At 43.5% G+C, this 26,774-nt stretch overlaps 1 protein-coding gene across 2 annotated transcripts in view; it reads right to left on the reverse strand.

Annotated features, from left to right (window-relative positions):
* LOC119978090 (katanin-interacting protein) overlaps positions 1–26,774 on the reverse strand; it is a 307,079-nt gene that overhangs the window by 216,789 nt on the left and 63,516 nt on the right. For both annotated transcript variants that reach the window (XM_038819487.1, XM_038819488.1), the window contains exons 2-4: positions 20,426–20,493; positions 11,790–11,881; positions 6,380–6,528 (exon numbers count right to left, since the gene is read on the reverse strand). In XM_038819487.1, coding sequence (XP_038675415.1) covers positions 6,380–6,528; positions 11,790–11,881; positions 20,426–20,493 — 309 coding nt within the window. The remainder of the gene's footprint in view (positions 1–6,379; positions 6,529–11,789; positions 11,882–20,425; positions 20,494–26,774) is intronic.

The raw sequence follows: 26,774 nt of genomic DNA on the forward strand, positions 1-26,774 counted from the left end.
CGGGTTACGTGGGTTTAAGTAGGGTGATCATTGCTCGGCACAACATCGAGGGCCGAAGGGCCTGTTCTGTGCTGTACTGTTCTATGTTCTATGAGGCATTTAATATTATGATAATCTTTGACAGAGAGAGCGTTTTGCTGCTTGTGGGGAAGAGTATAACTAGAGGCCTACAATACAAGATAGTCACCAAGAAATCCATGGAGAATTCAGAAGGAACTTCAGACAAAGAGTGGTGAGAATGTGGAAGTGAATAGTTTAGATGCAGTTAAGGGAGGATAAACAAGTATATGAGAATGAAAATCGATGATCACAGATTTAGATGTGAAAAGATAGAAGGTTAGAGTGGAGCATGAATGTTAGCATGGACTGTTCCATAAGCACTTTGCAATCCAATACAATTGTGCAAAATAATGCAAGTTAAAATTGAGTGATTACAGATTTCTTAATCCACCAGAAAAAAAAGAGAGATAATTTTACAGCCATATTGCTGACGATTTTTCTTTATTTTGCATATAAAGTCATATTTAACCTGGACAACTTGACATCTTGCTTTGAATATATGTACTAATTATGATCAATCAAAACTTTAAAAGGTCCACCCAGGTAAGGTCAATACTGGAATAATGAACACTGGTCACTTACGGTTGTTTGGAAAGATTACAAATTTCTCAGTAATACATGGTTGCAATTTAACTGCACTTTTTAAAAAATAAATTTAGAGAAGCCAATTATTTTTCTTTTCCAATTAAGGGGCAATTTAGCGTGGCCAATCCATCTAACCAGCACATCTTTTTGGGATGTGGGTGCGAAACCCACGCAGACACAGGGAGAATTCAGAATTAGGACTGAGTTTAGGAGGAACTTCTTCACCCAAAGGGTTGTGAATCTATGGAATTCCTTGCCCAGTGAAGCAGTTGAGGCTCCTTCATTACATGTTTTTAAGGTAAAGATAGATAGTTTTTTGAAGAATAAAGGGATTAAGGGTTATGGTGTTCGGGCCGGAAAGTGGAGCTGAGTCCACAAAAGATCAGCCATGATCTCATTGAATGGCGGAGCAGGCTCGAGGGGCCAGATGGCCTACTCCTGCACCTAGTTCTTATGTTCTTATGTATGTTCTTATGAATGTGCAAACTCCACATGGACAGTGAATTTAGCTGCACTATTAACAGAAAAGAAACAATCTCAGACTAAAGCTGCCTTTTTAATGGCAATAAATAATGGTATGTCCTGAGAGATCAGAAAACAACTGATTGATATTGAAAAGAGCGCGAGAGGAGAGACAGCCGGGACATTGAAAACAGCGCGAGAGGAGAGACAGCCAGGACATTGAAAAGAGCGCGAGAGGAGAGACAGCTGGGACATTGAAAAGAGCGCGAGAGGTAAGACAGCAGGGACATTGAAAACAGCGCGAGAGGTAAGACAGCTGGGACATTGAAAACAGCGCGAGAGGAGAGACAGCCAGGACATTGAAAAGAGCGCGAGAGGAGAGACAGCCGGGACATTGAAAACAGCGCGAGAGGCGAGACAGCCGGGACATTGAAAAGAGCGCGAGAGGTAAGACAGTCGGGACATTGAAAAGAGCGCGAGAGGAGAGACAGCTGGGACATTGAAGAGCGCGAGAGGAGAGACAGCCGGGACATTGAAAAGAGCGCGAGAGGAGAGACAGCCAGGACATTGAAAAGAGCGCGAGAGGTAAGACAGCCGGGACATTGAAAAGAGTGCGAGAGGTAAGACAGCTGGGACATTGAAAAGAGCGCGAGAGGTAAGACAGCCGGGACATTGAAAAGAGTGCGAGAGGAGAGACAGCTGGGACATTGAAAAGAGCGCGAGAGGTAAGACAGCCGGGACATTGAAAAGAGCGCGAGAGGAGAGACAGCTGGGACATTGAAAAGAGCGCGAGAGGAGAGACAGCTGGGACATTGAAAACAGCGCGAGAGGTAAGACAGCTGGGACATTGAAAACAGCGCGAGAGGAGAGACAGCTGGGACATTGAAAAGAGCGCGAGAGGAGAGACAGCCGGGACATTGAAAACAGCGCGAGGAGACAGCCGGGACATTGAAAAGAGCGCGAGAGGTAAGACAGCCGGGACATTGAAAAGAGCGGGAGGGGACACATTGAGAGCGGCAGGGTGCCAGTGGGAGCAAAGATAATATAAGGCGGGAACCGGAAGTACGACCCGCGGACTTCTGGGAAGGATTTTCTCCTAGCCAATAAATTGTGGTGGAGAGGATACCTGAGACACTACACGTGTAGTGTCTCCCACCCGCCCTCCTCCTCTAACCTAATAATAAGACCCATTGGGGTGAGCAGGTAAGTGCTATATTATATTATTATTTTTTTATTTGTTTTATATTTGTTTACCAGAACTTGGTTGAAATTAAGTGGGATGGCAGGGAAGGTAGTGCAATGTTCCTCCTGCAGGATGTTTGAGGTGAGGGATGCCGTTAGTGTCCCTGCTGATTTTACCTGCAGGAAGTGCAGCCAGCTCCAGCTCCTACAAGACCGAGTTATGGTACTGGAGCTGGAGTTGGATGAACTTCGGATCATTCGGGAGGCAGAGGTGGTCATAGATAGGAGCTTCAGGGAAGTAGTTACACCAAAGACTGGAGATAGATGGGTAACTGTAAGAGGGACGGGGAAGAAGCAGACAGTGCAGGGACCCCCTGCGGTCGTTCCCCTGAGTAACAAGTATACCGTTTTGGATACTTGTGGGGGGGACGACTTACCAGGGGTAAGCCATGGGGTGCGGGACTCTAGCACGGAGTCTGTCCCTGTTGCTCAGAAGGGAAGGGGGGAGAGGAGCAGAGCATTAGTAATTGGGGACTCAATAGTCAGGGGCACAGATAGGAGATTTTGTGGGAGCGAGAGAGACTCACGTTTGGTATGTTGCCTCCCAGGTGCAAGGGTAAGTGATGTCTTGGATCGTGTTTTTCGGGTCCTTAAGGGGGAGGGGGAGCAGCCCCAAGTCGTAGTCCACATTGGCACTAACGACATAGGTAGGAAAGGGGACAAGGATGTCAGGCAGGCCTTTAGGGAGCTAGGATGGAAGCTCAGAGCGAGAACAAACAGAGTTGTTATCTCTGGGTTGTTGCCCGTGCCACGTGATAGTGAGACGAGGAATAGGGAGAGAGAGCAATTAAACACGTGGCTACAGGGATGGTGCAGGCGGGAGGGATTCAGATTTCTGGATAACTGGGGCTCTTTCTGGGGAAGGTGGGACCTCTATAGACAGGATGGTCTACATCTGAACCTAAGGGGCACCAATATCCTGGGGGGGAGATTTGTTAGTACTCTTTGGGGGGGTTTAAACTAATTCAGCAGGGGCATGGGAACCTGGATTGTAGTTTTGGGGTGCGAGAGATTGAGAGTAGAGAGGTCAGGAGCACAGATTTGACTTCGCAGGAGGGCGGCAGTGTTCAGGTAGGTGGTTTGAAGTGTGTCTATTTCAATGCCAGGAGTATACGAAATAAGGTAGGGGAACTGGCAGCATGGGTTGGTACCTGGGACTTCGATGTTGTGGCCATTTCAGAGACATGGATAGAGCAGGGACAGGAATGGTTGTTGCAGGTTCCGGGGTTTAGGTGCTTTAGTAAAGTCAGAGAAGGGGGCAAAAGAGGGGGAGGTGTGGCGCTGCTAGTCAAGGACAGTATTACGGTGGCAGAAAGGGTGCAAGATGGGGACTCTTCTTCCGAGGTAGTATGGGCTGAGGTTAGAAACAGGAAAGGAGAGGTCACCCTGCTGGGAGTTTTCTATAGGCCACCTAATAGTTCTAGAGATGTAGAGGAAAGGATGGCGAAGATGATTCTGGAAAAGAGCGAAAGTAACAGGGTAGTTGTTATGGGAGACTTTAACTTTCCTAATATTGACTGGAAAAGATATAGTTCGAGTACATTGGATGGGTCGTTCTTTGTACAATGTGTGCAGGAGGGTTTTCTGACACAATATGTTGACAGACCAACAAGAGGTGAGGCCACTTTGGATTTGGTTTTGGGTAATGAACCAGGCCAGGTGTTAGATCTGGAGGTAAGTGAACACTTTGGAGACAGTGACCACAATTCGGTGACCTTTACATTAGTGATGGAAAGGGATAAGTATACCCCGCAGGGCAAGAGTTATAGCTGGGGGAAGGGCAATTATGATGCCATTAGACATGACTTAGGATGTGTAGGTTGGAGAAGTAGGCTGCAAGGGTTGGGCACACTGGATATGTGGAGCATGTTCAAGGAACAGCTATTGCGTGTTCTTGATCAGTACGTACCAGTCAGACAGGGAGGAAAGGGTAGAGCGAGGGAACCGTGGTTTACCAAAGAAGTGGAATCTCTTGTTAAGAGGAAAAAGGAGGCCTATGTGAAGATGAGGCGTGAAGTTTCAGTTGGGGCGCTTGATAGTTACAAGGAAGCGAGGAAGGATCTAAAGAGAGAGCTAAGACGAGCAAGGAGGGGACATGAGAAGTCTTTGGCAGGTAGGATCAAGGAAAACCCAAAAGCTTTCTATAGGTATGTCAGGAATAAAAGAATGACTAGGGTAAGAGTAGGGCCAGTCAAGGACAGTGGTGGGAAGTTGTGTGTGGAGGCTGAGGAGATAAGCGAGATACTAAATGAATACTTTTTGTCAGTATTCACTCAGGAAAAAGATAATATTGTGGAGGAGAATGCTGAGACCCAGGCTATTAGAATAGATGGTATTGAGGTGAGTAGGGAAGAAGTGTTGGCAATTCTGGACAAGGTGAAAATAGATAAGTCCCCGGGGCCTGATGGGATTTATCCTAGGATTCTCTGGGAAGCCAGGGAAGAGATTGCTGAGCCTTTGGCTTTGATTTTTAGGTCATCATTGGCTACAGGAATAGTGCCAGAGGACTGGAGGATAGCAAATGTGGTCCCTTTGTTCAAGAAGGGGAGTAGAGATAACCCCGGTAACTATAGGCCGGTGAGCCTAACATCTGTGGTGGGTAAAGTCTTGGAGAGGATTATAAAAGATACGATTTATAATCATCTAGATAGGAATAATATGATTAGGGATAGTCAGCATGGTTTTGTGAAGGGTAGGTCATGCCTCACAAACCTTATCGAGTTCTTTGAGAAGGTGACTGAACAGGTGGACGAGGGTAAAGCAGTTGATGTGGTGTATATGGATTTCAGTAAAGCGTTTGATAAGGTTCCCCACGGTCGGCTATTGCAGAAAATACGGAGGCTGGGGATTGAGGGTGATTTAGAGATGTGGATCAGAAATTGGCTAGTTGAAAGAAGACAGAGAGTGGTGGTTGATGGGAAATGTTCAGAATGGAGTTCAGTTACGAGTGGCGTACCACAAGGATCTGTTCTGGGGCCGTTGCTGTTTGTCATTTTTATAAATGACCTAGAGGAGGGAGCAGAAGGATGGGTAAGTAAATTTGCAGACGACACTAAAGTCGGTGGAGTTGTAGACAGTGCGGAAGGATGTTGCAGGTTACAGAGGGACATAGATAAGCTGCAGAGCTGGGCTGAGAGGTGGCAAATGGAGTTTAATGTGGAGAAGTGTGAGGTGATTCACTTTGGAAAGAATAACAGGAATGCGGAATATTTGGCTAATGGTAAAATTCTTGGTAGTGTGGATGAGCAGAGGGATCTCGGTGTCCATGTACATAGATCCCTGAAAGTTGCCACCCAGGTTGATAGGGTTGTGAAGAAGGCCTATGGTGTGATGGCCTTTATTGGTAGAGGGATTGAGTTCCGGAGCCATGAGGTCATGTTGCAGTTGTACAAAACTCTAGTACGGCCGCATTTGGAGTATTGCGTACAGTTCTGGTCGCCTCATTATAGGAAGGACGTGGAAGCTTTGGAACGGGTGCAGAGGAGATTTACCAGGATGTTGCCTGGTATGGAGGGAAAATCTTATGAGGAAAGGCTGATGGACTTGAGGTTGTTTTCGTTAGAGAGAAGAAGGTTAAGAGGTGACCTAATAGAGGCATACAAAATGATCAGAGGGTTAGATAGGGTGGACAGCGAGAGCCTTCTCCCGCGGATGGAGGTAGCTATCACGAGGGGACATAGCCTTAAATTGAGGGGTAATAGATATAGGACAGAGGTCAGAGGTGGGTTTTTTACGCAAAGAGTGGTGAGGCCGTGGAATGCCCTACCTGCAACAGTAGTGAACTCGCCAACATTGAGGGCATTTAAAAGTTTATTGGATAAGCATATGGATGATAAGGGCATAGTGTAGGTTAGATGGCCTTTAGTTTTTTTCCATGTCGGTGCAACATTGAGGGCCGAAGGGCCTGTACTGCGCTGTATCGTTCTATGTTCTATGTTCTATGTTCTATATCTTCTCTGTTAATGAAAGGATATATTTTATTCCCTTGGGCAACACAACAGCTTGCTACTCTGTTATAGTCATTACTCACCAGCTGTATGCACTGATCTTGAAGCAGCTTCAACTTTTGGTTGCCTCTTTAATTCAGAGTTGGCACCATTTACATAAATAGAAAATCCTTGCTCTAAACGCTCCAGCAGAATCTTTTTAGGATCTTTTGCCTTTAATCTTTTCAATATCCTAAATATAAAACAGAACTCTGATTAATATCAATTCAAATAATTTACTGTTCTTGAAAATCACAAATATATTATACATATATAGGTCAGTAGCAGAAATAATGATATTTTGAATTCTTTTCGCAGAACTGAACTTTACAATGGGTTTGCCAGTAACACCCCAATACAATATTCACATGATTAGCAGGCTGTGGGTTACAAGCCAATAACTAGGTCAACGGTTGAATTTTTCTAAAGCTATAATTAAATGTGCACTTTCATTCAGAGAAGACTTTCAAAATAAATATAGTAATTCCACAATATAACCCATTGTAGAAACATAATTATTAACGTCTATTTGTAAATTACACAAGTTGCACACATGCAAATTAGGTGCAGACTGCATGTGTTATTTAATGTTTTATCTTCTCATTAGAATGAATATTACAACACATTTTTATAAAGGAATGATTTTTGAGGCCTGGAACAAAATAAACTTTTCGATACATCTAAAGTTATTCAACTAGCATAATGAATGATCCTGCCCCTTCCAGTTTAATATGCAAAGACAGGACAGTTCTAAGCTCTATCTTTCTTTTTTTAAATAAATTTAGAGTACCTAATTCATTTTTTCCAATTAAGGGGCAATTTAGCGTGGCCAATCACCTACCCTGCACATCTTTGGGTTGTGGGGGCGAAACACACGCAAACACAGGGAGAATGCGCAAACTCCACACGGGCAGTGACCCAGAGCCGGGATCGAACCTGGGACCTCGGCGCCTTGAGGCTGCAGATCTTTCAGCCATAGTAAGCAGATGCAGCATTGTTGCACAGAGATTAACACTGCTGCCTCACAGTGCTCGGGACCCAGGTTCAATTCCAGCCTTCGGTGACTGTGGAGTTTGCACGTTCTCCAAGTGTCTGCCTAGGTTTCCTCCGGGTGCTCAAGTTTTCTCCCACAGTCCAAAGGTGTGAATGGCCATGATCAATGCACGGTGTTATGGATAGGGCGGGGGGAGTTGGCCTGACTGGAGTGCTATTTCGGAGGATCAGTACGGACTTAATGGGCTGAATGGCCTCGTTTTGCACCGTAAGGATTCTATAGACATAAAATTGTATAGAACCCCTTGGGCTGCATGACTTACATGGAGTGCATAATAATAATCGCTTATTGTCACATGTAGGCTTTAATGAAGTGAAAAGCCCCTAGTCGCCACATTCCGGCACCTCGTCGGGGAGGCCAGTACGGGAATTGAACCTGCACAGCTGGCCTTGTTCTGCGGCCAGCTGTTTAGCCCACTGTGCTAAACCAGCGACTTATTGAAGCACCTCAAGAGTGAAACCTGATCTGTGCAGACAACCTGAATGCTATTGTACTGTGTATGATGGTCACTTTAAAATGTTTGTAATGGTCTTTCAGATGCCTTATGAATAAAGTATATTTTTGCAAAAAAAGTAAGCATTCCGAGGTCCAGGGCTGTATGCTGAGAGACGCACCAAAGCCTGAGACAACTGCCACAGAGGCACAATAACAAAAGGTTGCCTTTCTTTTCTACAAATATTTGTAGAGCCCCTGGGGCTGTATGCCTGACATTGTGAATAACAATAATATTGAAATTGTATAGAGGCACCTCAGAGACGAACATGCTGCAAACAAAGTTGAAATCTATTGCACTTTATGCAATTTTTCAACTGGAATGTTTTTCCCTCAGCTACATATCTGACGCAAAATGTATATGGCAAATAATTAAGATAATTACAATTCTATAGAGGCACCCATGAGTGGAACGCACTGTATTTGAGGCAATTCAAAATTTATTCCACTGTAACTTTTTAAAACTTGAAATGTTTTGGAATGTACTTCTATAAATTTTATGAATAAAATATATTTTTGGAAAAAATAAACACGGTCAAAATGGTTTTACTCGCGTGAGGAAAGTAGGGAAAATTTTCAGATGATTTTCTCTTTTTAGTCCTTATTTCCTTTCTTTTCCTTCTCAAGAGATTAAATAATTGCTGAGGTGAGGAAGCTCCAAATAGAGCGAATGCAAAGAAGCTTGATGCAGCAACTGTCTTATAAATTTGCAAGCTCAGATACTGCTATTAAGCGTATGGAAACATTACAACACCATTGACTCAAAATTATTTTAGTTTTGGGGCATGTTAGTTAGGGTCCTGCAAAATATTCACCAAGTGCTTAATGAGAAAACGTATCTGTCAAAATACTATTACTATGTAGTCAAGAATAAATATATTCACATGTGCGTGAATATATGTGAATATTCACATATTCATATTCACATATTCACAAGTCCAAAGATGTGCGGGTTAGGTGGATTGGCCATGCTAAATTGCCCGTAGTGTAAGGTTAATGGGGGGATTGTTGGGTTACGGGTATACGGGTTACGTGGGTTTAAAGTAGGGTGATCATTGCTCGGCACAACATCGAGGGCCGAAGGGCCTGTTCTGTGCTGTACTGTTCTATGTTCTATGTGCTTTGTTTAATTTTAGTATTAAGTAAAGAACTGTTATGACGTGCAGTTGGGAATTACATTAAGAAGGGGAGTTGGAAAGAAAAACTTGCATTTGTGTAGTGCTTTTCACAATCGCTGGGTCTTTCAAAGTACTATACAACCAATAAATAATTAAGTGTAGTCACTGTTGTAATGCAAGACAAATAGGACACTTAAGAAAGAGGTATTATCAAAGTAATGGGCTAGATGGTTAGTTAAATTTTTAAAAAACAGAAGAAATAAAAGAACAGCAGGCAGAGGCAGCTTTTTTTCAACCGGAGGGAGGAAAGAGAGCGAGAGTGAGAGAGCGAGAGAAAAAAACCCAGAGAAAACCCACGCAGATAAGCAAACTCTAAAAAGGCAATAATGCCATTGAGAGTTTGGCTCAAGTTAGAATCAGAGCTTAATGGGAAATGGAATGAGAGTTTGGTCAAGTTAAAAATCAGAGCTTGATGGGAAATGGAATGTCAAGTTTGTGCAAAATGTGTACGTGCATTTTAAAATGAATCGCTTCTGTGAGAAGGCGTTATCACAGCCTTGGCTGTCTGGAAAGCCTGTGAACTATCCGTGGGAGTCTAACGGTTTGTGAGAACTACACTCCTCAGGACTGTCGATAAAGACTTGCTATACTATGAAACATGTGAACTAACTATTACTAATGATGGGAAGAAATAATTACATGTAGGAGGGGAGTAATGAGCTAATTGTATGACTAATGATTGAAAGGCTTGAGGAGTTTTGTAAGAATATATAGTCAACTGTAACTAAGAAAAATTTGCTTTTTCACTTGCTGTAACTCAGTTACACTTGTGCTGCAGCCCCGCGGTAAATAAAAGGCTCTTTGAAGTTATCTGGTGTTCGACTGCTGATTACCTCCGATTTAAAATTTAGAATTATCACCATGTTTACAATTAAAACAGCCAAATATTATCAAACTACGTCCCAAAAAAATGCAATAAATCAAATCACATAGCATTTATAATGAACTAAGAATAGTGATAGCAATGTTTAAGGACATAGTAATATCCAGACTCTCAGTTTAAAAAAAACATGAAGCTGGATTCTCTGTTTGGGAGACTATGGGATGAATTCTCCGCCGTCGGGATGCTCTTTTTTGCCGACAGCCCGGGGATTTCCCAACGGTGTGGGGCTGCCCCGCAATGCTAAATCCCATTGACCAGCTGGCGAAATGGAGAATCCCACCCTATGTTATCCCACCAAAGCTGAATTGCACCAGTTTTACGAACCCCTTACAGTCGTAAAGCAGGATTCAATTCAGTGCTCCTCAGCCACGGCATGTATATGCATGGTGTGGAATGCGAGGATTCCCAGGGAATCCCACTATCGCGCCACCACCTTGAGGGACAGCCCGATAACGAGTTCCTGTAGCCAGCCAAACACCCGTCTGCATCTCAAGTCAGTCCCCACCCCCTCCCAACCACACAATAGCTCCCCAACATTTCCTGGGTGCCCCACCCTCACCTCCAAATTGGGGGCGGCCCAAACAGCAACTAGCCCTGAGACCCCTGTGATAGGGGACCCTCCCCCAAAACCCCAGTGATAGAGGGGTGTGCCCCCCCCCCCCGCCACAGGTTCCCCAGTAATAGGTGGACCCCCCACCACTACAACAGTGCCCCCGTGATAGGGGGACCCTCCCACCCCAAGGAGCCCTATGATAGGGGGACCCCAGCGACAGGGGGACCTTCCACAGGGGACCTCAGCGACAGGGGGACCTTCCACAGGGGACCCCTGTGACAGGGGGACCCCGTGAATTCAGGGACCCCTGTGAGAGGGGGCCCCCTCCACATGGAGTCCTGTGAGAGGGGACCTCCGTCACATGGACTCCTGTGACAGGGGACCCCCGCCACATGGACCCCTGACTAAGGGAACCCACCCACCTGCCCCTAAGTAATGAGACCCTTGTCTGGAAGCTAGAGAGAAGACCAGACGGGAAGCTGTGGAAAGCATTACAGCTGTAATACTTAGCATCCATGCGTCCATTCCTCAAAGGAGGACTGCCGCATATTTCTGGTTCCCACAGATCCACTATCTGCACGCCAATCATAGCTTTCCTGTAGTGGTCTATGATTGACAGCTTGTAAAATCCACCTGCATCTTTGATCCATTCATATCCTTTCATACTTCAGTGGCCTAAATGATGAAACCCCAATGTTTGCAAACATTGATCACATCAAAGAGAGGTAAATGAATTCCAAGTACCAAGTACATTCTAATCACTCAAGCATATGATTTCACTGCACTTACCTTTCTTTGATGTGGTCAATACTTCCAGGGTCCCCCTCTCACAGGGGTCACTGTGGGGGTGTCCCCATGGGGGTGCCCCCCTCTCACAGGGGTTCTTCCCTGCTTGGGGGTGGGGTGCCCAGGCAATCCTAGGGTTGGCAGCTGCTGTACAGTGCAGTGCGGTGTGGGGCGGAGGGGGTGGGGGGTTGGGGCTGATTTGCGGTGCAGGGGTAGGGGCGGGAGTTGGGCCTCGGATTTTGCCCCGACGCCTGATTCTCCATCCCATCGGGGAATGCATTCTGGGCATCCTCCAGGAGGAGAATACCACGCACAATCTCTGTGAAAATGGCATCTTCAATAATCATAATAATAATAATAATAATAATAATAATAATCGCTTATTGACTCAAATGGGCTTCAATGAAGTTTAAAAAACACCTATTCAACAGTTTAGATACCCAATGCACTCAAATACCCAAATGAATTTAAGAAAATAAATGATAGGAAGAATGAAAAGCAACATTACCTGTTCCTGTATTGAAGTTGTATCAGATATTGATCATGTTTTTCATCAAAGTCCGTTAAAATATTTTGGTCAGCTTTGTTCACGGCAATGGTCTACAAAATAACAAGAGTTATTTGAAAAACAGATTTGCTGATACATTTTCTTCTGGTTCTGCTGTCGAAAATAGAAAATATGTGTTTCAGAAACCATTGTACATTTTGACCACAAGCTGCTTGTCTGAGGAACACTTTGATGCATGATGTTTTATTGATTATGACTGCATTTGTAAAGAGACTTCAGCTGTAAAAAGCAATGGAAGAACTCTTAAATATTCGCTTTTGTTCATGTCGTGTCCCTGACCTGGAGATTGGCAATGACAGGATTTGTTCTTTTCTCAGGGAGTTATTTTTTGGAGCAAGCTGTTTTAAGCGATTTACAGCATCCAAGGGTGCTCACTATCTACATATTTCCTAAAAATAATTTGTTCAGGCTGAGAGGTGTTCAGATAGAACATCAATTATATATATATTGAGAAAGGACGAGTAGGAGGACACAAAGGGCAGCATGGTAGCACAAGTGGATAGCACTGTGGCTTCACAGCGCCAGGGTCCCAGGTTCAATTCCCCGCTGGGTCACTGTCTGTGCAGAATCTGCACGTTCTCCCCGTGTCTGCGTGGGTTTTCTCTGGGTGCTCCGGTTTCCTCCCACAGTCCAAAGACGTGCAGGTTAGGTGGCATGGCCATGATAAATTGCCCTTAGTAACCAAAAAGGTTAGGAAGGGCTATTGGGTTAGGGTGGAAGTGAGGCCTTAAGTGGGTCGGTGCAGACTCGATGGGCCGAATGGCCTCCTTCTGCACTGTATGTTGTAAGGACTGGATTCTCTGATTGCGAGGCTACGTCCTCACGCCGGCATGGGAACAGTCGCGTTTTACACCTGAACATTTGGCGCATCCTCCATTTGGCCGGGGGTTAGCAGCCAAGCAGTGTACAGTATCCAGCGCTAGCCGCCGATACGGCTCAGGGAATTGCCGGGTTCATGGCCGCGCCGTGTAACATAGCGCTGGCCGTGCACGGACCCGGCCTGCAAAATAATACCCTCCCTTTGGCAGGCTCGCAAGCCCTGGACCACCCCCCAATAGTGCCCCCAGCCCCTGACAGAGTCCCCCCCTGCCCGCAGATCGCACCCCCACCCTCCAATTGTGGCCGAGTTCCTGACAGATGATAGTACATGTGACCGACACCGTCGGGAACTCAGCCAATCAGCGGCGGGGTATCGGGGGGGTGGACCTTCAGTAACGTCCTGAGACAGTCGATACGGCGCACGGTGTATTATCAGAGTACGCCACTTTGGAGGGGCCGGAGTATCGCGAAAGCGGCACCACCCCTGATTTGGTTGGAAACGGGTATTCTCCGGTCGAACACGTTTTGGCGTCGGCGGCCAGTGAATCCCGCCTATTTTTCTTTAACTAGCAGCAAGAGCCCTGCTGGACTGTGTCCTTGATATATTCGGCGACAGGAGAATCCCACCCATCTTTCTTTAACTAGCAGCAAGGTTTAAGGTCCTTGAAGTCTCCCAGACCACTACCTAGAGTGATTGAATGTGGAGCCTTGGCCAGGACAAGCATATCTTTAATAGTTTAAATAAATAGTTAACCTCAAAGGACTTGTCACTTCCTTTTTAATGGCTGTCATTCTAAGCAATTGCTCAAACAGTCCTGGGATCATACTCAAGTTTTCAACATTTGGTATTCACACAGCCATAAAAGGAGAACAAAACAGAATAACGTAGCATAATTACAGTCATGAAGAATATCATCCGTGATTCTGGTTAGACCATTATAATGCCGTAACTGGATGGAAACCTGATTTTAGAGATCCAAATAGTGTTACAGGGATGGGCTTGAGAGAGCACAAGACAGTCAAGATTTTGGAAAGGAAAGACAAATTATAGATGGCATGATAGTTTGTCAGCAGAGCGGAGCCCGGATAGGACTGTTTGAAGAGAGAGGTGGTGTTTGCATTTTTGAAAAGGAAGGAGATGGTGGTGAAATGAGGGAACAATTTACAATGCCAGCTAGACTACACACTGACAAAAAGTGCTGTTGTCAGCAGTTCAGTGGAGTGGGGGGCAAAAAAGCTGAAAGTTGGTTTCATGGATAAGATGAACTCGGTATTAGCAGAAAAGATCGCTTCCCGGCCTTTTGGCTAAAATCAAGCGTGAGATCAGGTGAAATACCTGTTCTTGTCAGCTTGGATCTAGTATGTCTCTCTTGTGGGGACCATGAATAGGATTCAATTTGAATTTGAATTGGTTTTGGAGCAAGAAAGGAGATGGATTAGGGGTTTGCCTCTGTCAGCTCTGTGCTTTGTAACTCTGAGAAAGGAATAACATTTTTAAAAAGTATTAGTAGAAAAGAGGATAAAATACAAAGTAATGTAGGTTCAGAGCTTCGGGCAATTGGGAGCTTAAGGTGGAAAATTAGGTTCCGTGATTTACTGGAAAGGATGCAAACACCGAAGGTTGGTGAACAGATGGTCTGGAAATTCATAAGCTCCTAGAACTTGCCCAAGTGAGAGACCTTTACTGAACACCAATCCCTGCTGCCAATCAGAAATGCGTCAGTAATGGTTGTGCATATTTACCTGGCCTGCACTGTGGCCACCAGCGCATGCAAATTATTCTGATGCCTTTTCAGACCATGAAACGCCTACAGTGTAGGCATTCGGCCCATCAAGTCTGTACCGACCCTCTGAAAAAGCACCTTAATTAAACGCATTCAACCGCCCTAGCGTCACAACAACATAACCCCACGCAACCTGCACATTTTAGGTTGAGGGGGGAAACTGGAGTACCTGAGGAAACCCACACAGACATGGGGGGGGGGGGAAGATGTGTAAACTCCACACAATCACCCAAGACTGGAATTGAACTAGAGTCCCTGGTGCTATGAGGCAGCAGTGCTAACCACTGTGCCACCATGCCACCTCGGTGACAAAGACATCAATGATGTAGGCTGGCTGCAGCGCATCAAATTCCACTTCAGAACTCTTCTTTATTATGGAGATATGCTTGTTGAACTTGCAATGCATCGCAGATGTACAAAATAGAAATAGTGCTCACAAGTCTTCTGAAGCAAGTTTGTGCAGGCAATTCCAGACTGGCTCAGTTGGTACTTAATGGGGCTCTTAAAGCCAGAATTGTGGTTTCTAGTACCATGTTGGGTGCTGATTTAATGCTGTCTATTCATTATTTAAAACACTGTGGCATTGTGGTGAATACAAGCACTTGTCACGTGTATAAGAATTGTCAAGAATGAACAAGGGCTTCCAAGGAATGTTCAGCTGCCAAAAAAATATTAATTTGTAGAAAACATTAAATGGTAATAAATAATGCAAGATGAATAAGCCCTCACACTTAATGCTTCTCAACATCTTGTTGATAGCATTTGCAAAATGTCCCATGAAGAAAGCAATAGCCTGATATATTTCTAATGAGATTTTTAGTAACAATGACTGGGCATGGATAAAGTGGATGGTTAGGCACTCTTTCTCAGGGTGGAGGAATCAGTCACCAGGGGGCATAGGTTTAAGGTCCATGGGGCAAAGTTTAGAGGAGATGTGCGAGGCAGGTATTTTATGCAGAGGGTGGTGAGTGCCTGGAACACATTGCCAGGGGAGGTTGTGGAAGCAGATACATTAACGGTGTTCAAAAGGCATCTTGACAAACACATGGATAAGGTGAGTATGGCACAAGGAAATGCTCAGGGTTTTGGCAAAGATTGGTATCATGGCCGGTACAGGCTTGGAGGGCCAAAGGGCCTGTTCCTGTGCTGTATTGTTCTTTGTTTTTTGTTCGACTGACAAATGAACAGAACATAATGGGGAGCATCAATCATGAGACAATTCTGTTTAATTTACTCCCCAATATCAGGTTTCAGTTTGCATCTCAGAACTTAATTTCAAATGCCTGCATAATTGCAAATAATGAAATGAGATACAAGACACCAGCTACACCTAAGGCGACTCTCACTTTAAAACAGTCACAGTCGGTATAACTGACACTGAATTGGACCATGTACAGAAAGTGATTCCCTTGTGTGAATCACAAATAAACACAGCCTGGAAATGGTTCATAAGGCATATGTCACGGCATCTTTCAGAGAGCAAGGCCCAATCAGTTTTGACGTAAACCTGCTAATTAAGCAGATGAAGACTAAACCAGTTACGTATTACATACCTTCTGTACAAAGTAAACTAAGTATATGCAAGATATCTACAACATCCAGGAAAAACACTTATACATTGTTTGGATTGAATAGAAAGTGCAATAAAAAATAACATTGAATATTTAGATAACTTTAAAATTAGTTATATGGACAATCACGAGCACAGCCAACAGGGTTCAAACAAAACCCATTTTGTATCCAGAAAGAATTATATTTATGAATGTCAACATTAATTATACAGAAACATGCAAAATTCACACAGTACATGTAAACTGTGTTGAGCATGTCAATATCTGAAAATTTTACGTATTTAGAGTGGATTCAAATATAACAGAAAAGGATTAATTGTTCACACATCTTCAACTTTCCAGATCCTGTACTTTGTCAAAAACATATTAGTAATGTTACAAATTAGTAATGGGGCAGCGCAGTGGTTGCTTCACAGCTCCAGGGTCCAAGGTTCAATTCCTGGTTTGGGTCACTGTCTGTGCAGAGTCTGAACATTCTCTGCATGGCTGCATGGATTTCCTCCGGATGCTCCGGTTTCCTTCCACAGTCCAAAGATATGCAGGTTAGGTGGATTGGCCATGCTAAATTGCCCCTTTATATCCAAAAAGGTTAGGTGGGGTTACTGGGTTACGGGGATAGGGTGGAAGTGTGGGGTTAAGTAGGGTGCTCTTTCCAAGGTAATTATAGACCTGTGAGCTTTACTTCGGTTGTGGGTAAAATGTTGGAAAAGGTTATAAGAGATAGGGTTTATAATCATCTTGAAAAGAACAAGTTGATTAGCGATACTCAACACGGTTTTGTGAAGGGTAGGTCATGTCTCACAAACCTTATTGAGTTTTTTGAGAAGGTGACCAAACAGGTGGATCAGGGTAAAGCTGTTGATGTGGTGTATATGGATTTCAGTAAGGCGTTTGATAAGGTTCCCCACGGTAGGCTATTGCAGAAAATAAGTATGGAATTGAAGGTGATTTAGCGGTTTGGATCAGTAATTGGCTAGCTGAAAGAAGACAGAGGGTGGTGGTTGATGGCAAATGTTCATCCTGGAGTTCAGTTACTAGTGGTGTACCGCAAGGATCTGTTTTGGGGCCACTGCTGTTTGTCATTTTTATAAATGACCTGGAAGAGGGTGTAGAAGGATGGGTTAGTAAATTTGCAGATGACACAAAGGTCGGTGGAGTTGTGGATAGTGCTGAAGGATGTTATAGGATACAGAGGGACATAGATAAGCTGCAGAGCTGGGCTGAGAGGTGGCAGATGGAGTTTAATGCAGAAAAGTGTGAGGTGGTTCACTTTGGAAGGACTAACAGGAATGCAGAGTACTGGGCTAATGGCAAGATTCTTGGTAGTGTAGATGAACAGAGAGATCTCGGCATCCAGGTACATAAATCCCTGAAAGTTGCCACCCAGGTTAATAGGGCTGTTAAGAAGGCATATGGTGTGCTAGCCTTTATAAGCAGGGGGATTGAGTTTCGGAACCACAAGGTCATGCTGCAGCTGTACATAACTCTGGTGCGGCCGCACCTGGAGTACTGCGTGCAGTTCTGGTCACCACATTATAGGAAGGATGTGGAAGCTTTGGAAAGGGTTCAGAGGAGATTTACTAGGATGTTGCCTGGTATGGAGGGAAGGTCTTACGAGGAAAGGCTCAGGGAATTGAGGTTGTTTTCGTTAGAGAGGAGAAGGCTGAGAGGTGACTTAATAGAGACATATAAGATAGTCAGAGGGATAGATAGGGTGGACAGTGAGAGTCTTTTTCCACGGATGGTGATGACCAACACGAGGGGACATAGCTTTAAATTGAGGGGTGATAGATATAGGACAGATATCAGAGGCAGTTTCATTACTCAGAGAGTAGTCGGGGTGTGTAACGCCCTGCCTGCAACAGTAGTAGACGCGCCAACTTTAAGGGCATTTAAGTGGTCACTGGATAGACATATGGATGAAAATGGAATAGTGTAGGTCAGATAGGCTTCAGATGGTTTCACAGGTCGGCGTAACATCGAGGGCCGAAGGGCCCGTACTGCGCTGTAGTGTTCTATGTTCTAATGGGCTGAATGGCCTCATTCTACACTGTAAATTCTATGATTTTATGAAAAATGCATGTTAATGTTTAAATGATCAAGATAATATTACCACTGGAGCACAGATGACCAGTGTACCATAAAAACTACTGATCACTGTTCAAGTAACTCTAGTTACATGCACATTTTGCATATTTGAGGTTAACTAACAGACTTATGGCTTGGAATGTATTGAATGACTAGGAAGAAAAAAATACCAATTTATTTATAAAATAACCTAAACATGAAATTTTAGAGAGACGCTTATATCCAAGATTAACTTAATGTGTTCTCTTATCTTTATTGCATAGTTGCTAGATATCACAGAACAGGAATAAATCATAACACAGACTGAAGATTGAAATGAAAAAAAGATACATGATTCATGATTCAGAGTACAGCTAAAGTACATAGGGGAAAAGCAATCAGAGCCTGCACATAAGACAGAGAGTGATGCTAGCCTTTTGTAATCTGGGGATCGGCTGTCCATCAAAATAGACTGTGCTCACATTGATTCTCACAGCTACCGTGATTACACTTCTTCCCATCCCACTTTCTTAAGAAATTATCCATTCTCCCAGTTTTGCCATCTCAGTCACATCTGTTTGACAATCCACCTTACTGCCTTGATCAGTCCCCATTTTTCTTGAACTAAGGATTCCTCTCCATTTGATAAGTCAGTCCCTTGATTGTCTCCATCCCACTTATCCCACACTCCACTCATCCCACACTCACATTCCCCCAAGAGCCACAATAGAGCTCCCCTTCTCCTCATCTTCCACTCTATCAGCTTCTGTATTTAAGGAATCATACCCGCCCAAACATTCTGCATGATGCTAATTCTTCCCCTCACTTGGTTCTTCAGAATGCAGAAGAGTCACTCCCTCCAAAACATCCTAGTTTATTTCTACCACCAACAGAATATCCATTCCCCTTTCTGAGCACCTTTCTATGTAAGTACAGGGCTGCAACACCAGCCCTTTCACCTGCCCAGGGTCCCAAAACCTTTGCGGTATAACAGCGACTCACATACTTGTTTCAATTTAGTTTACTGTTATTTGCTGCTCACAATCTCATCGGCACTGCAGGACCAAACACAAACTGGGTGGCTGCTTTGCCCCATCTCCATTCAGTTTGCAAACATGATTCTGAAGTTACAGTTAATTGCCACTTGAATTCTTAATCACACCTAATCACACTCTATCCTCGGCATTCTATACTGTTACAATGAAGCTCAACACAAGCTTGAGAAACAGCACCTCATCATTCACTGGGGCACTTCACAGCCAACCACCCTCAGCGAGTTCACTTTCAGATCATAACCACAGACACCTGTTTTCTCAGGCAACGCTCCTGGTTCTAGTCCATTTAAATCTCTGTTGCATCCATATTTTATTATCCCATTACCAGTCCTTTCTCTTGCACTTTCATTCCTTTTCTTAATAATACCTCATACCCTCTGCATGGCCACAGACCTTCCCATCGGCCCACCTCTCCCACCCCCACCTATGTATTTGTTTGTAAACTGTTACATCTTTAACTTCTGTAAGTTCTCATGAAAGATCATTGACCTGAAACATTAGCTTTGTTCCTTTCTCCATAAATGCTACTGACCTATTGCATCCAGCAATTTGGTTGTATTATAGAAGATTGAAATATGGAGCGCACGGTGGCGCAGTGGTTAGCACTGCTGCCTCATGGCACCGAGACCCAGGTTCGAACACAGATCACTGTCCATTTGGAGATTGCACATTCTCCTCGTGTCTACGGAGATCTCACCCCCACAACCCAAAGATGTGCAGCATAGGTCGATTGGCCATCCTAAATTGCCCCTTAATTGGCAAAAGAAATGAATTGGGTACTGTAAATTTAAAACAAAAGACTGAAATGTACGGGTACCCCCTTACACATGATAACTTTAGCAATTACAGCATCTGTAAGAGACAGAAAGAAACACAGAAGTAAACCACTCACACCAGAGAAACAGGACAGATAACATAATTAGAAATGGGTCAAAAATACATACCAACATTCAACGTTTCATTCATCTTTTGAGTAAAAGAAAATGATTTCAAATGTGCTAGCTATAGCCATCAGCATTCCAATCAAAATGTTGTGCAGAAAAATAGTCACTTCATCCAAAAGTACAAGTCATTATCTGGTTTTGATTTCAATTTTGATGAGCTGTCTTTTTGTTGAGACAATTTATTTGACCCAAACTTAAAGCAAAATAAAGCTACAATGATGAACTGAAGGGAACAGATGTAAGGAGATTGTGAAATCAGTCTAATATATTCAAACAAAACCATCTAAATCTTCACAGTTAATGACAAACGACTTCCTTAGGAACTTTTAATCTTACCTCACCCCATTCCTTTAAGCTGTCCTTTTCTGTTTTCAACTGGGCAGAGTGCTCTCTTAAACAGTGTCCTTTGGAGAAGAAAATGCACCCTATGTTATTAAAGATACACTTGGCTATAGATAGAAAATAATAATGTTTTTATAATTCAAATAGGGGCATACAAATTACAAGTTAAAGACAAGATTTCAAAATTAATTTGTTTTCCTTTTTATTCAAAATTCTGATCAGGAACTTATTAACTGCTAATTAGCTAATGTACAGGCAGAGGAAATTAAACAGCAATGTCCAGCATGAAATATTCCACTACCGAATCCATGGTTTTCCAGTTCTAGATCCCTGTCTTATTCACAGAATAGAATTGTGCTGAAGGAGGCCAGTCAGCCCATCGAGTCTGCACTGACCCTCCGAAAGAGCACTCGACCGCCCTATCCCCATAACTTGTCCATTGATCATGGCCAATTTACCTAACCTGCACATCTTTGGATGTGTAGGAGGAAACTTCGAAGCACCCGGAGGAAACCCACGCAGACACGGGGAGGTAGTGCAAACTCCACACAGATAGTCACCCGAGGTGAGAATCAAACCCTGGTCCCCAGTGCTGTGAGGCAGCAGTGCTAACCACTGTGCCGCCCTGCAACAGCACAAGTGAATAGATGCAAGACTTTCCTCCTTCCTCATCAATAAAACAGAGCCATAAAAAGTGGTGAGACTTCAGGGAGTGAGCAGCTGTCAGGTTTGAGGTTTTAGCTCAGTGGATGACAGCGTGAGCTGCAGGGTGGATGAACAAAATGATCATGGCACAATGGTACAGGTAGTCATTCTAGAGGGGTGGCAAATAGAAATGTTGTAGTATGCAGTAGCAGTGGACAGTATAGTCAGGATTATCACAGTTCTCTGCAGCCGAGAGCGAGAGCCCAGATGGCTGCATTGCCTGCACTGGGCAGGGTTCGGGGACATCTGCTCAGGACTGGAAATTAACTTACAGTTTGAGGAAAGAGAATCCAGTTGCCGTGGTCCGCCGAGATATCAATGATATGGATAGAACCAGGATAAGGAGCATGAGCAACCAGAGGCCAAATTAAAAAACAGAACCTCAAAGTATTCTGGATTGTAAGCATGCGCAAATTGTTGTTGCACATGTGAGATTAGAGAGTTGAATGCGTGGCTCAGGGATTGGTGTGGGAGAAATAGGTTTTGATTCATGGGCACTGGCACCAATTCTGGGAAAAGTGGAAGCTGTACCATTGGAATGGTCTCACCAGAACTGTGCTGGATCCAGTGTTCTGGTTGAGTCGCATAACTAGGACAGTGGAGAGGGGTTTAAACAAAATAGTGGGGGTGAGGAATCAAGTGAGGAAAGATATGGTTTGTAGTCAAAAGGACAGAGATGTGCGGGTTTGGTGGATTGGCCGTGCTAAATTGCCCGTAGTGTCCTAAAAAAAGTAAGGTTAAGGGGGGGTTGTTGAGTTACGGGTATGGGGTGGATGCGTGGGTTTGAGTGGGGTGATCATTGCTCGGCACAACATCGAGGGCCGAAGGGCCTGTTCTGTGCTGTACTGTTCTATGTTCTATGACAGCATTTTCTGTTCTCATTTCAGATTTCCAGCATCTGCAGGATTTTGCTTTTGTATTTGTCGAAGGATGGGCATGGAATCTGGAGAAGACTTGAGGAAAGGAAGATGGTTATAACTGCAGTAATTTTCAAGGACAGATATACGGAGGATCTTATTTTTTGAGGAGAAGTTCATGATAACTATTCTGAAAAGAGGTGAACAACAGCGGAATAATGCTGAGAATTGGCAAAGATATACCTCAAAATCGCAAGGTGAAATCAAACCAGCACGAATCCAAATAGATTAACAAAATGGAAATGAAATGAAGAAACAAGGTCAAATGCAAGGTGAAAGAGTTCATAGGGATAAATACTAAGACATGTGGAAGGAAATTAAACATTCTGCCAAAAGTAACCTATACAATATTCACAGCTGCAAATAAAAAGCAATACTTCCATCGCCCCGCACCGATGACTTTATGACAATTCTCATCCACCCCCCAAGAATAGCAGTCAGACAGGGGTAATCTTAAAATGCATTGACAGTAGATTCTAGCTCATAATAATTTGCTGTTCAGAATCCCAGTCGAGCAGTATTAGGAACATGAGATATAGACTTGTTCTGCAAATTCTAAATCTTTAAAGTAAAACAAAGATTTTAATTTACATAACACCTTCAAAGAATTTGGGGTGCTTTACAACCAATGTGGTAGTTTTGAAATGTAGTTAGTGTTGTTTGTAGGAATATTGAATAATATGTGGCCATTAGCAAGACACTGTGGCGTTTTGATCTTTGCGTGTTAAGGAAGATAATTTTTTAAGAATCACTGAAGTTAGCTAAGGAGCAGCAGAAATGGTGCAAGGCGTAAATAATCTCTGGGCTATTAGGATGGTAGATAGCCCTGTAAATTTATCTTACTAAGGTGACCTCCAGATGAGCTCATGTACCATAGGAACAGGAGCAGGAGTAGGCCATTCAGCCTGTCAAGGCAAACCTACCATTCAATATAATCATGGTCAGCCATTTCGATCCCAATTTCACCACACTATCCCCATATCCCTTTATATCATGGTAATTCGTAATCTATCAATTGCTGCTTTAAACATACTCAATGATTGAGCTTCCACAGCCCTCTGGGGTAAAGAGTTCCAAAAGATTAGCAACCCTCTGAGGAAATAAATTCCCATCTCAGCCCCAGCCCTAGGTGGCTTTCCCCTTTCTTCTGAAATTGTGACCCCTGGTTCCAGACTCTATAACCAGCTGGAACATCCTACCTCCATCTAAATTGTCTACACCTTTTGCATGTTTCAGTAAGATCTCCTGGTATTCTTCGATAATCTTGAAAATACAGGACATGTTTTCCCCAACTCTCTTCATATGACTGTCCCGCCATCCTGTGAACAAACCGGCATGTTAGCTTTCAGTGACTTACTGACAAGGACAGCCAGGTCCCTTTACATACCTACACTTTCTCTCAGTATTTAAAAAATACTCTGCAAATCTGTTCCTTCTACTAAAGTCAATAACCTCATATTTTTCACAATTATATTCCATCTGCCATGTTCTTGCCCACTCACTAAGTCTGCCCAAATCTGCTTGAAGCTGCTTTGCATCTTTCACATAACACACATTCCCATGGAGCTTTGTGTCACTCACAAATTTGAAAATATTACATTTGGTCCCCTCATCTAAATCATTGATATATATTGTGACCAGCTGGGATCCAAGAACTTATCCCTGCATTACCCCACTAGTCAGTCTGCCATGCTGCTGTATTACCTCCTATCCCAGGTGCTTTCAATTTGATGACCAACCTCCTGTGGGGGACTTTATCAAAAGCCTTCTGAAAATCCATCCATCGATTCCCCTTTATCAATTCTGTTAATAAAACCTAAAAAAATTCCAACAGTTCATCAAACATGATTCCCACTCATAAATCCATGCTGACTATGCCCAAACAGATCATTATTATCCAATGTCCATTTATTGCATCATTTAGAATAGACTCAGCATTTTCCTACTAGTGGTGTATGGCTATCAGGTCTGAAATTCCCAGTTTTCTCTCTCCCTCCCTTCTTAAATAGTGGGCTGACATTTGTCACCTTCCTATCTGCAGGAACCATTTCAGAATCGATAGATTTTGGAAGAAAATCACCAATGCATCTACTAGCTCCATAGATACCTCTTTCAACATTCTGGATGTAGAAAGAATCAGGTCCCGAGGACTGACCTTCAGTTGCATTGATTTTTCCAATACAACCTTCTTACTAATACTAATTTCCTTCAATTCCTCATTCTCCCTTGTCCCTCAAATCTCTAATTTTGGGTGATTTCTTAAATCTTCCTCAATGACACAAAATAATCATTTAGGTTCTCTGTCATTTTGGTCTTCGACCTTATAAATTCTCCTGATTGTCTGTCCGTAACGGACAAGCAAGTTTGTATTTTTGTAACTGTCACAAACTGTTCTTTTTTGATTCATTGGATGTGGGTGTGACTAGCAAGCCAGCATTTGCTGCTCATCCCTAATCGCCCTTGAACTGAGTGACTTTTAGAGGGGAGTTAAGAACCAGTCATCTTGCTGTGGGTCTGGAGTCACATGTAGGCCAGAGGAGTAATAATGACTGATTTCCTTCCTAAAAGGGCATTGCCAAATCAGGTGGGAATTTTACGAGCATCGATGAAAGCTTCACGGTCACCATGGCGGAGCTAGCTTTACTTTCAGATTTATAAAGTGAATTTAAATTCCACCAGCTGGCCCATGTCACTAGAGCAATAGTCTCAGTTGCTGAATTACTAGGCCACTCTACCATATCTTCCACTTATTTATAAGCATTATGAGGGAGTCATTGGGTACCAGGTATGTAAAGTAAGTAAAGTCTTCATAGTCCCAGGTGACTGCTTTTTCCTTTGGGAGGGAGAGCTGACTGGTGGTAATTTAACCTTAAGATCACCGCATCTCAGGCAAGGGGCAAGGTTGAGATGGCGGAGCCTCCATAAATTACTCAGCCGGTACGGGAATTGAACCTGCGCTGTTGGTCTCGCTCTGCGTCACAAACTAGCTGTCCAAACAACTGAGCTGAAACAATCCCCACCAGGAATGTGCCAGTACACTGCAAACAGATTAATCTGGCCCCTAGTCAAAAAAGTGATAACATAGACATATCTAAAACAATGTATCCATTGGTATCACTTCAATGCTGTGTAAAATATTGGAATCAAATATCAGAAGAAAACTTTCTTATCTGTAAAAAACAGCACAACTTCAGAAGCAGAAATTCATCAACTACTTTGGGAAAGTAACAATCGCAAATGGACTGCTGAAAATCTAGCCACGTGATAACCGAAATTTGTAAAATACATCTGCCAACATTCTACACAAACGCTATTAGTTATGCATAAAGGCAACAGGGACTTATAGTAAATCTTGCGAATGGATAAGAAATTAGTGCAAGGGTAGAAATATCAGAAGTTGAATCAACTGGGGAGGTTGTGGCGCAATGGTATTGTCACTGGACTAGTAATCCAGAGACCCAAGGTAATGGCCCAGGGTACCCACGGTAATGGCCCAGGGTACCCACGGTAATGGCTCAGGCTACCTAGGCTACTGGCCCAGGGTACCCACGGTAATAGCTCAGGCTACCTAGGCTAATGGCTCAGGGTACCCAGAGTAATGGCCCAGGGTAACCAAGGGATTGGGGTTTGAATCCCACCATGGCATATGATGAAATTTGAATTCAATACAAATCTGGAATTAAAAGTGACCATGAAACCATTGTCGATTGTCATTAAAACACAGCTGGTTCACTAATGTCCTTTAGGGAAGGAAATCTGTCGTCCTTACCTGGTCTGGCCTATATGTGACTTCAGATCCACAGCAATGTGGTTGACTCTTAAAATGTCTCTCACACGAGGGCAATTAGGGAACGAACAACAAATGCTGGCCTTGCCTGCGACTCCCACATCCCATAAACAAATGAAGAAAAAATGAACCCCAGGGTTCAGGATGAAGGTCAGCATTTCTAATTTACATCAATAACCCAGATTCAAGAAATTAATGAACAAAATTTAGCAGCCAATTGAAGCAGAAAATTAAAAACATGGTTCAGCAAAGTAGGCATGGAGATAAAATAGCAGATTAAATTCAAAGCAAGCGCTTGTATAGTATTACACATAGGGTGGACAAACAGACACATAAACAAAATGGTGTTGAAACAGCAAAACATGAATAGAACGAGGCAGACTTTGGCGTCTTAGCTAACTACATGTTCAAAGCATAGAACAACATTCAAGAAAATCAAAAGAATAAACATGGGTCAAAAGACAAAATTCAGCCAGAAATCGAGTGGATCATCCACATCAGCTTTCTCCTGAAATCCCCACCATCACAAAAAAAAGTGTTCAGTCAATTACTTCACTCTTCATAACATCAAAGTCTAGCGAACTGGATGCAGCAAAGGCTACAGACAATGCCCCAATATCATGGTGAGGACATGTGCTTCTGGATTTGCCCCTACACAAGCTCTTCCAATACAGTTACAATACTGACATCTACCCGACAATGTAGAAAATTGGTCAGTTATGTACTGTCCATACATAATAAGCAGGATGAATTCAATTCAGCCAATTACTGTATCATCAGTCCAGTCTGAATTCTCAGCAAAGCGATGGAACTTTCACTGACAATGCCATCAAGCAACAATACACAACAATGACCTGTTCACAATGATCCATTTGGGTCTGACCTCATAACAGCCTTGGTTCAAATATGGACAAAAGAGGTGAATTCCAGAGGT

Source organism: Scyliorhinus canicula, chromosome 15 (genome assembly GCF_902713615.1).
Source record: "Scyliorhinus canicula chromosome 15, sScyCan1.1, whole genome shotgun sequence".
Classification (NCBI taxonomy): Eukaryota; Metazoa; Chordata; class Chondrichthyes; order Carcharhiniformes; family Scyliorhinidae; genus Scyliorhinus; species Scyliorhinus canicula.